The 12161-nt window shown below is 42.2% G+C and overlaps 1 protein-coding gene across 1 annotated transcript in view; it reads left to right on the forward strand.

Annotated features, from left to right (window-relative positions):
- The window catches only part of LOC111226437 (A disintegrin and metalloproteinase with thrombospondin motifs 2-like), a 108237-nt gene that overhangs the window by 83470 nt on the left and 12606 nt on the right, over positions 1 to 12161 (forward strand). Inside the window, exons 5-8 of the mRNA XM_022751581.1 lie at positions 8694 to 8777; positions 10525 to 10681; positions 11655 to 11760; positions 11967 to 12110. Coding sequence (XP_022607302.1) covers positions 8694 to 8777; positions 10525 to 10681; positions 11655 to 11760; positions 11967 to 12110 — 491 coding nt within the window. The remainder of the gene's footprint in view (positions 1 to 8693; positions 8778 to 10524; positions 10682 to 11654; positions 11761 to 11966; positions 12111 to 12161) is intronic.

Raw genomic sequence — 12161 nt, forward strand, 5'->3', positions numbered from 1 at the left:
GAGCAGCAAAGGAAATCAGACAGCGTGAATGTGAAAGGGCTCACTAATGATTTAATGAAACTAGGACAGGTGAAATTAACACATTAATGGACCGAGACTGCATCAAAAAAAAGAAAGAAAAGCCACGAGCCTATTGTTGTTATGTCTTTCTCTTTCACGCTCTCTCTTTCATTCAATTCAACAAAAATATTAAAAAGAGGATTTCATTTTGAGATGAGATTTCTTTGACTGAAGAGATATTAAAGAGATCTCGGGAGACGGATGGAATTAATGGCAAATGAAGGTTCTTGCACGTGTTTGTGTAAAAAAGTTAAAAAGCAACTTGTACTTGCTGAAGAGGAGCTTCATAATTATGATATAGGAATGCTAAGGACTAAACTGGGAACTTCTTTTTCTAGAGTTGTGTGAAGCCCAGGTCATATCTGCCCTGTTTAAACAAGGGTATGGGCACTTTGAACCCTTCAATCAGAAATCAACTTAAAATCACGTTGATCGGTGGTTAAGTCTTGACTTTTTGCAAAGCTTGTCAGTTTGAACGAGAAGACTGCTGTTTTTGTTTTTTCCCCGACAACAGACAGTTGTGTGTGTGTGTGTGTGTGTGTGTGTGTGTGTCTGAGAGAGATATGCAGAAACAGCAGGCAGTATGCTCCAGGCCACAACAACACTTTGCCAAGCACTCACACTCCCAGGTGTTTTTACGTGTGTGTGTGTACATGTGTGTGTTGGTGTGACACTGAACACATTGCAGACTTTAATCTTTGCAAATTAAACCTGCGGTGAGAGTGCTGTTTGAACGCATTCGTACGCGTGCATGCCCTTGTGTGTGTATGTGTGTGTGTGTGCGCACATCTGTTTGTCTGCATTCTCCTGTTTGCTTTTGCTCGGATTGCGTACTCGTAATGCGCAAGGAACCAATCTCCGACTGTTAAGCAGGTGCAAGCACAGAGCAACAAATCCTACCGCACCTCTTTGTCTCAGCTCAGCGCTTGAGAAAGAACAAGAGCCGCTGTGCTCTCTGCCTCCCCTTTTAGATATTTGTTAGACAATATAGGAGAAGGGAATTCGCAGCCCTGTCGCAGCCCCCCTCTAATCTGTGGGGAAGAAATGGAGAGACAGAGGGAGAAGGAGTATTTTAAACAGCGCATTCGGAATAAATTACTGACAGCCAGATAAACAGAAATAAATAAATAAGGGCTGCCTCCCACGCGTGGCATCTGGGCGACTTTCTTCTTGAAAGTTTGCTTTGCTGACTTCAGGATGGGTGTGCTCTCTCTGTCTCTCTCTCTCCCTCTCTCTTTGTCTCTGTTTTATTTCTTTTCCTCTCTGTCTTTCTCTCACCCTCCCTGTCGCTCGGCAGAACTGACTCGCTCTGCACTGAGCTCTTTTTGCGTTGTTAGTCCTCCCTGACTGGGGTAGTTTATGGCAACAAATCCTCAACGATGGTGAAAAAAAACAAACTTTCTAAGTATAATGTGAGTGATAAATTTGGGATAAGGACAGTGATTTTAGACGATATATTTGCCACAGGTGCCCTCTAAAGGCATTCATACGTAGGACAGGTTTTTGAGTTATTGTGATAGTGTGGCTGCTCAACTACACAGAGAGAAATAGAAATACTTTTCTTCCCTGTATTGCCCGTTCCTTGAAACAATTAAGTCATTCATTTAAGGGTTTAACTTTTATTAGGAAGTAGCATTTTACTAATTTAACTTTAGTGGTGTAATAAAGTTTATATGGTCATGTCTATATGGTTTTTACAATTAATGTTTAACACAAACCTGAGAAAATAAGGGCACTGTTTCAACACTGTAAAACCATCAACTTTATGTCATGATGTCTCGTCTCTGCTCCTCTGCCACTCTCGTATTTTTCCTCCTTCCACTTGTTCTTCTTTGTCAATTCCTCTGCCCAGTTTCTCTCCTTACTTCCAGGCTGAATTGAGTGTATCTGATCTCTGCCTTTCTGTGTGCAGTTACACTTTCAACACCCCTGGAAAAAAAGTGTGTAAAGTGATCCTCAGTCTTTTGTTAGAGCAGCTGTTATACTGTTGTACAGGCAAATTCAAAGGATAATTAAAGCGTTTGTGTTACAGTGCAAGGGGGATTTTTATGAAAAATTAAAATATATGCATTGTTTCTCATTGTTTATTTTCAATATTCTCATGTATTCTGTTTTTGTAATTACTCTGCATCTTCCTCGTTTATCTCTGTCTCTGTGTGTCTCTTTCACTGACTGCTGAAATGAGCTAAGGGTCAAGGTGGACTATGCAGTCTGTCTGTCTGTCTGTCTGTCTGTGTGTCTGTCTGTCTGTCTGTCTGTCTGTCTGTCTGTGTGCGTGTGTTGTAGAGTAGTGGGCAGTATTGCTGTCTACAGGACATCAAAGAGCTCCTACAGAAAACCACTAAATCCTGTCTGCGAAGTTCAACAGGAGTGTCAAAGGGTGTGTGTGTGTGTGTGTGTGTGTGTGTGTGTGTGTGTGTGTGTGTGTGTGTGTGTGTGTGTGTGCGCATTAAATGTGTGAATTGGTAATTCTGCTTCCCACTCCTTTCCCATGTGTTTACCTTCCTTCCTCATGTTCAGTTGCATCAAAGGACTAAGAATAGGTCTGACCATGTGACACTTAACAAACTATCAATGGATGAAAATGTTCATGCAAAAATACACAAGTAAACATGTGCCTTGTAAAACAAAAAGAACTGCCTCCACAAAGAAGAGCAGCAAAGGAAATCAGACACGTGAATGTGAAAGGCTCACTAATGATTTAATGAAACTAGGACAGGTGAAATTAACAACAATTAATGGACCAGACTGCATCAAAAAAAAAAAGAAAGAAAGCCAGAGCCTATTGTGTTATGTCTTTCTCTTTCACGCTCTCTCTTTGTCATTCAACAAAAAATCATAAAAAGAGGATTTCATTTGAGATGATTTCTTTGACTGAAGAGATATTAAAGAGATCTCGGGAGACGGATGGATTAATGGCAAATGAAGGCTTCTTCACCGTTTTGGTGAAAAAAAAGTTAAAAACAACTTGTACTGCTGAAGAGGAGCTTCATAATTATGATAGGACATGCTAAGGACTAAAACTGGGAACACTTCTTTTCTAGAGTTGTGTGAAGCCCAGGTCATATCTGCCCTGTTTAAACAAGGGTATGGGCACTCCTGACCCTTCAATCAGAAATCAACTTAAAATCACGTTATCGTGGGTTAAGTCTTGACTTTTTGCAAAGCTTGTCAGTTTGACAGAGGAGACTGCTGTTTTTGTTTTTTTTCCCCCGACAACAGACAGTGTCAATAGTATTGGTTTCTTTTAACCATGACCACGATTTTTCCCTTAACTTAACGAAACTTTTTCCACCGTGGTGCCAGATTAGAAAACACCCATTTTATTATTTTAGTCTTACAAAGTACAATTTATATGATATTATATTGAATTAATTACAAAGTACCAGTGTAGTCTGTGTGTTGTGATCTTAATGTATGTGGCTCTATATGCTATCACCACAAGTTTTGTTGCAGAGAGTGCCTCCACATTCATTTGCACATGATAAAATATAGGAATTGTATGTGGGTTTCCATGCACATTTAATTTATAAAAACAGAGTGTTGTAGCAACAGTGTAAATCTGCTGTGTGCCAAATGCCAAGTGGAGGCCATTGTGCAGTAATCTTCCTTCGTGGTGATAGATTTAGTAGCCAACGGTGATCCGTCTGTCTACCTGTCTGTTTCACCCATTAATGGAGACCTTTAGAGAGGTGCTGCATACTGTTAATCACACTCTCAATGGATATGAATAGTCACTGCTGATGAGGAGTGTGTGTGTGCATGTTTAATTTTAATGATGCATATTGGTTTACCTGTTGGTTTACCTCTATTATGTGATAAGCATCATTTCTGTAAGAGCCGGGTGGAAGTGGTGCAGATGGTTCAGTCTGGTCTTTACCAAAGCTCCTGGAGGGAGAGAAAAGTCATATTAATAAGTGGAAGGAAGAGCTGGAAAAAGGGGAGGTAGTCCAGGTAATAACAGACACCTTGTTAGCTGGAAGTGTCATAGATATGTAAGGAGCACTGTCAGACTGCGAGCTCAAATTCTCGGTCTCTAGGTTTTTAAATGTTCCCGTGTGTGTTGACAAAAAGATGTAGAAAAGCTGTCCAAAGACTTCTAATTTATGTAGCACTCCAGCCAAATTTTATTAGATGACTCATTTCTGTCTCATCAGCAGCTGAGAGTGTTTTTAATGCATATTTTCAAAATGTTTCCTGTCAAATTTTCATTGCCTATTAAATGAAGCCCACTCACCATGATGAGTTGATTAAAACACATGAGCTCAGTGTCTAAAGTACTGTGAAAATATTCATATTGTTACACAGTAAGCTTGAATGTATCGTAGGCCTTTATGAGCTCATTACTACTAGGTATCCCTTAGTCTTAGTAAGGGCCAAGAAACAGACAAATCCACACAGAAATAGATGAATTCTTTCCTTATATTTCATTTTAATGTATAAGGTAAGGAGTCACTGTAATACCAAATGGAGGTGTGAACTTGTGGAGGAGGTACCAGCAGCTAATAAAGTGCAGATTAAAAGTAGCAACCCTATCGCTGCCCTGTGACACAGCTACACTCTTGTTCTTAGGTGTCAGTCTCGGTTATCTCTTCCTTATTCTGTCTTCTAAAACATTTACCACCCTTTCCTTGCACTGTGCCCGCCTTCCTTTTCATGCTTCAGGTTTTAATTAATTCTCTAACCCACTGCTGAAATTACAAAAACAAACTGACATGTTGTAAATGCATAGACCAACAACAGCTAAAGGTTTATTTACATGGGTTTTGTTTGTAAACAGGATATATTTTCTAATTATCATGCACATAAACAAACTAAATCCTTGTTCATTTTAAAATCAAGCATTTAAATTATACCTACTGTTATGAATAAACTATTACTGATGATGCCTTTAATATCGCTCACTCTCCACGTTGCCAGTTTTCTCCTGCCTTCCTACTTAATTTTGTCCTCCTTCTTGCAAAGTTAAGTGGCAGGCCGTGTCTGCATTATTTATCTTATAGTAATGATTTTGTGCCTTGCTGACCTCTAGGCCCGCATTACTTACTACACGCACAGACTGACACACACACACACACACACACACACACACACACACACACACTCACACACTCACACAGGCAGCTGGACAAATCTAGGCTAACCTGGATACCTGTAGCCTGGATGGTAAGTAATGACACCTGCCATCGTCCTTCAGAACGTCAGCGCTCAGCCAGCAGCATTAATGAGAGACATGCCTGTACAGTTGCTAACAAGGAGCTGTGTGTGGGTTTGTGTGTTGAGTGTTTATGTGTGCATGCATGGGTGAGCACATCTCACTGAATGTGTGGGTGTGTTTGGGATTATGAATTGCTGTGGCACATCTGTCTTCCAGTGTGCAGCATCTGTGTGTGAAGGGTCCAACTGTATGGAAGAGTTAAAGCGCATGAAGACTAAAGATGGGACTGAATGGACTCCACATTGCCTCTCTGCGTGTGTGTTTGTGTGTCTCATTAGAGTGGAACTTGTGGTGTCTGGGTCACCTGGAAGTCAACCGCGCCTAATTGGCCTAACAGTTGTCAAGGAAACGGGCTGGATCAGGCCAAGTGTGAACTGACCCACCCAAGTGTCCATGTCATCTCAGATAAACAAACGCGCGCGCACACACGCACGCACACACACATGCACACACACATTTCCGTATACTTCAGCCTGCCAAGATAACGAGGGAGTGAGACAAATGTTACCAAATGAGAGACAGAAATACCAGTAGGTAGCCAGACAGATAGGCAACACACACACACACACACACACAGTCACAGACAGGGTTAAACTGAGAAAACAACAGAACCCTCTGTCTTTGTTTGGTGGTTGCCTAGCAACTCTCTGTTTTTTTATGTGTGAAAGCAGCATCCAAAACATGGAACTGAAGGTCGCTGGAACAAAACCTTTCCCTGTCTTCTCCCGTGACCCGCACTCTGAAACTTGTCCCATCTGCTCTTCCACCTGTCATATCAGGAACTGAAGCCCATTATCAAGAATTAAAAGTTGGCCAGTCCAACAATACATGTTATCATCACAGTCTGCTGCCCCTGGACATTTTGCATTGTGTTCAGATCGATAGATAGATACTTTATTTATCCCCTAGGGGAAATTCATGTGTCCATTAACTCATTGTTGATAATAATAATAATAATAATAATAACAGTTGATAATAAATAAACAATAATAATTAGATTAGTCCACTTCCTTTGGCTGGATGATGTACAGCCTGATGGCAGTGGGAACAAAGGATCTCTTGAACCTCTCTGTCCTGCAGTGCAGAGAGATGAGACGTTTGCTGCACCTGTAGATGCTTCTCTGTCCTGCCAGAATGTTGTGGAGAGGATGGTTGGTATTGTCCAAGATGGCCTCCATCTCACATTGCATACGTCTCTCCACAACAGTCCTGAGTCCAGACTCCTGCCAAGCACAGACCCAGCCTTTTTTAGCAGCTTGTCCAGTTTCTTTGTTTTCATGTCGGACATGCTGCTGCCCCAGAATGTAAAAAAAACTACATTTCAGTACAATTTTGAGTCATTTGTACTTTACTTCAGTATTTACCTTTTATGCTACTTTATTGAACATTTCAGAGGAAAGTATTATTCCTTTTTACTACATTCATACTTAGTTACTTTGCAGATTAGGATTTCACATCCAAAACATAAAATATTATGCATTGTTATAGATTAAACAACACAACAGTATGAGACAAACTGCAACTGTAAAATGTGACAGAAGTAGAAGAAGACAACATTTTTCTGCATAATACCGCTGTAGTTTTACTTAAGTGATATTTTAAATGCAGGACATTTAATTTAGTATTTTACTTTCAATTTACTTTCCTCCAGCCTGAATACATCTTCTACTGGTGAAAGTAGTAAGACTCACTAAGAAATATATAAAAGAGTTCATCAGCAATATGAAGTAGTCCTATAGGAAATGTACAATTACAATTAACTGTCCTGCAATACTTTTTGTAAGTTCTTAAGGAGTTTTGTCAAGGCTTAGAAAAGAAATCCTGGTTTTGGCTTAGAGACTACACATTTTTAACAGAAAGCCTGACGTTAAGCGGGTAGGAGGATTTAACAGAAGACACATTAAAATGTGTAGAATCCAGTGCTTTTGGATGTTGACCTCAGCATTTTCTGCATCAATTTTGATCATTTATTTTTTAATCCATCTCCTGCAAGTTCACCAACTTTATTGTGGTGCAATACCAAACTCTTAATGCTACTTAATGTACAGAAGTTGTGTCAGCTTACGATGCCTTATTATCACGACACAAGTATTTCTCTCTCCTTTCCCTCATATAATACTCTGTTCCATTCACAGCTGAAGGTCAAATAATCCCAGTTAATGTCACAGACAGTTACATTCTCCATTAGTTCTACTGTTCCAGTTTGGAAAACCATGGATTCCCACAAGATGTGACTTTACTTACGTAAAATGCCGCTTCAGCACTGCTAATGTTACTTTAGTGATATTTGGCTACATTAGAAAGTTAGCTTAGAATGCTGGCACCAGTGCGCTTAACATTTCAGAGGGTTAATTAGTAAATCTCATCATTTACCGGACAGATGGTCCTAATAACACAAAGGTCATGCAGTACTGCAAATCAAACATGACTTTATTTTGTGGTTGCTGAACATGATGTGAAGGCTTTACATTACAGGCATGTTTATATGTTGATGTAATCAAACACATTTATTCCAGACGGTTTGTGGTTAACAAATTATAATTCTGATTTGAAGGATCACTCAGTTGTTCCTAACAGGAAGCTGGAATTTCCAACTGCACCACGTATGGAAAAGAGCATTAAGTTACTCCAGACCCTTCTCCGCAGCACCATGCAAAATTTGTTTCCTAAGAATGCATCGTTTCCACTGCCTTCCAAGCTCTTACTCTTTTCGCACTTTGCCTCTGTGCTCCCTCTCTCCTCTCTGCTTCTTGTCTCTTCCCCTCTGCCTCTCTGTCTCTATTCATAGCATTCCTCAACTCTCTCTCATACCTCTCTCTCACTGGATGTGTCTGCAATTTTGCTCCTCATCTCTGTACGTGTGTGTGTGTGTGTGTGTGTGTGTGTGTGTGTGTGTGTGTGTGTGTGTGTGTGTGTGTGTGTGTACAGTATGTGTCTCCTTCTCCACAGCATGTCCATCAGCCATCTCATTATGGCTGTCTGTTTTTACATCCCTTTGCCTCATTAGGCACCACACACAGCCACTGAGGACAGCAGGCCTCAACTCCCGCGCCAATTTACTCTCTCTCTCTCTCTCTCTCTCTCTCTCTCTCTCTCTCTCTCTCTCTCTCTCGCTTTGAGTGTGTGTGTGTTTTTACCATCTTACTTTGTTTCCTTACACTAGGCTCTTTCCTTCCTTTGCATTTTCCTTCCTTCATCTCATCTCCATCTGTGCTCATGGGAAACTGAGTTCCTTGCACTCTTTTCACCCTCATGTTTTCTAATTGGGAAAATCACTCTAATCAAACTATTATATGGAAAAGAACTACAGAGCCATTAGTTACAATTTACAATCCATTTAGATCTTTTAGATTTTTTTTTATTACTGCTTCTGATGTTTGTGTTCCCTCTTGTGTTTCTTTCTATGTGACTCCAGGTGAATGAGATCTACCATGACCAGTCTTTGGGAGCAAAGATCAATGTGGTGCTGGTGCGGATTATCATGCTGGGCTACGGCAAGGTAAGACCTCACCAGACACGGGTTCTAGTGAACAGTCGAGTGAGCTGCAGTTCCTGGAAAGTGCGTGCCTTGTCTCTCTGTCAGCACCATCTTTGATACCAGGATTTGGCAACAGTCACTCTAAGTACCTACAGTAAGCACAGCCAAGTCATATACACACTCATAAACAAACACACAGACACACGCGCACACTCATCAGCACGCATTGATGCCGGGAGCCTGTTATTCCAGTGGACTGAGCAAAAGAGGAACTAAAAGCATGCAGCGTCCCAGGGGAGTGTTTTCAAGTCGCACGCCTTCACAGTTCAGCACCAAAGCACACAGAAACTCTGCCCGTTATGCAATCAGCCTTCCTCCCAGTAGGCTGCAGCAAAGAATCATGGGAAGTCCAGGCAAAGATAAACAATCAATGATAGCCCTCCCTCATTCATAAACAGAGACCAGATGATGGGGGTTGCATCCTTTTCTTCTTGACTGTAACTCTATCTGCCTGTCTGTGCTGAAGAGAGGAAGAGTGGGAGAGAGGGAGAAAGAGATAAAGCGAGAGATGGCAGCAATGGAGGAGGACAGGGATTACCCCACAGGATGATACAAATGATTTTACTGCTGGATAGGTGCTCTGTGATACACTTATCCTGCTGTAGCCTTATCTCTTCCCCTCCTCTCTACAGTCCCATTGGAGCCTGGGAACACACACTCACACACACACTCCTACATTGGTCATTCTGGGCCAGCCCCTATGCAGCTTCAGCCAAAGCTCCGGCTGTCCATCATCCCCAATTACCGTGGCAACAGAGCTGCACCCAGACAGCCTGCAGATTGGCTATGTGACCCTGAATGCGGGCGCACCCACACACCCACACTTCACACACACACACACACACACACACACACACACACACGCCAACACAACATATACCCACAATACACAACGTCACAAACACATTTTAAAGATCATAAAAACACAGTGAAACACACACTCAAGCACCTGATGAACATGAAAGAGTGTACACACGTGTGCAGTGCACTCTGTCTAAGGGGCATTTGTGCAGAATGCAGACTTCACGATCCATCATGTGTGCAGAGGCAGGCCATATGTCTTCGCTGCAGCTCACTCACACTACACACACTCCTTGCTGTTTGATTCAGCTGTGCATTGTGCATGTGTGAAAACAGTGAGGAAATGTAGAAAGCGAGGCAAAAAGGAAGCAGTATGAAGAGAGAGCGATGGAAAGACTTGTACAGCAGAATGTGACGAGGGGAGGGGAGGGAGTGAAGATCCTAATGAGGAAGAGCATGAGAGGTGAAGGTGAATGGGAAGAATTGCTGGCATCTGGGTGTTTGTGTGTGTGGGAGTCAGTATTATGCATTTAATCATAAGTAAATATTCTGTAATTGGACATGTTTTTGACTATTAGTGCATAGCTCATTAATAGGCAGCTCTGTGTTCAGTTTCATGTTCATTATTGAAATCATCAAGATTACAGGATCCCAAGCATTATTGTGTGTATGTGTGTGTGTGTGTGTGTGTGTGTGTGTGTGTGTGTGTGTGTGACTGTGTTGTACACCTCAGCAATTCAAGATGTGCTGACAATATATAACATTGTGACACTGCCCTCTACAGGGTTGAATAAAATGTTGTTGTACCAGAACTGAAACAAGAAGCGGGTAGAGTTCCCTGTTTTTGTATAATCTTTACACCCTCTTCTCTTTTTCCTTCTGTGTGCATGTGTGTCTTTCTTTCCAGTCCATGAGTCTGATTGAACTGGGGAACCCATCCCAGAGTCTGGAGAACGTGTGTCGCTGGGCCTTCCTGCAGCAGAAGCAGGACACAGGGGACGCTGAGTATCACGACCACGCCATTTTCCTCACACGACAGGAATTTGGCCCCACGGGCATGCAGGGTAATAAAGACATGTACACAATTTAAAGCCTCCATAACCCCTACTGTTTAACATATAGTACATACATCCAAGCTGCATGCCAAACCTCTTGAGGACCTAAAGCTCATAAGTGCTCATAGAAAACTCCCCACTTCCTTCCTTTGCCTTGTACGGCTGCATAGCACACTGTGGGTTTGGTGGTTGGTGGTTTTCTGTGCAGCAGAGTGCAGACTAACAGGCAGGCCCAGGGGAGAGGCCTCTAAAGGCAGTGTCCTAGCTATCCAGAAGCCCTTCAGCTGCCCTTGGGCTCAGCCTTCAGCAGCAGAAAATCAATAGACAGAGCAGGGCCAGCCACAGCTCCACAATTAAAGGCAGTACGGGACAGACAAGCACACAGGGAGTTGGAGATTGGCATATGTGGGGGCGGAGGGCGACGGTTTAGGGTTAGGATTAGACACACAAACTCACACACACATTTGTCCCTATGTGTATGCGACTAACTCCTGTGTGTCCGTATGTGGTAGACATATACAGTATATTTAGATGAAGTCTCAAGTTAAGGGTGAGTTGTACAATAAGTTTACCCACATTGGTTTCATCTTTCTGATCATTGGGGTCTTTTGATGACATGAGTGACATATGCGCGCACTCATTACAGTAAGATTTAGGAATTATGTGGGAAATGTTTTAAAATAGAAAACTGTAAATGAAGTATTATTCAGCTTATTAAAAATACAAGAAATACAGATTGAGTAATCGGACAATATGAACATAAGATTTATGTCACTGATTGAAACCATTTATGTCTGTGTTACTCAATCATTTTGAAAAGGGGGCAAATAAATAAGATTTCTCCTCTCTCTGCTCCCTTCCGATGACACGGTGTTTAACACCGAACATTGCAAAGGTTTTTGCTCTCCCTGAAGGTTTCAGCACAATATAACAAAAAAGTCCACAGATTTTAAAGAGTTTGTCTCTCCTCCCCGTTGCCTAGGTTACGCCCCAGTGACAGGCATGTGCCATCCGGTGAGGAGCTGCACTTTGAACCACGAGGACGGTTTCTCCTCTGCCTTTGTGGTGGCACACGAGACCGGACACGTGTAAGTTCGCTGCCATAATGATGTCTTCAAGATTGCTTACATAGTACAGGAAAAGACAACAAAGCAGTCACTTACAGGACTGTATTGATTTTTCACAGTTTTGGTCCATTGGTCTCATCATCCAATGTCTGATGAGAGGGCTGCCACTGCCTCCGTCCTTTGCTCCTTGCTCTTCTTGTCCTCTTGACCTCTCTCTCCCTGTGCAGGCTGGGGATGGAGCACGACGGCCAGGGGAACCGCTGTGGAGATGAGGTGCACATGGGCAGCATCATGGCTCCGCTGGTGCAAGCTGCCTTCCACCGCTTTCACTGGTCCAGGTGTAGCATGCAAGAGCTTGGACGCTACCTTCAGTGAGACACACACACACACACACACACTCACACTCATACTAGGATTTTAAT

Source organism: Seriola dumerili, unplaced genomic scaffold, assembly GCF_002260705.1.
Source record: "Seriola dumerili isolate Sdu_G_001 unplaced genomic scaffold, Sdu_1.0 BDQW01000160.1, whole genome shotgun sequence".
Classification (NCBI taxonomy): domain Eukaryota; kingdom Metazoa; phylum Chordata; class Actinopteri; order Carangiformes; family Carangidae; genus Seriola; species Seriola dumerili.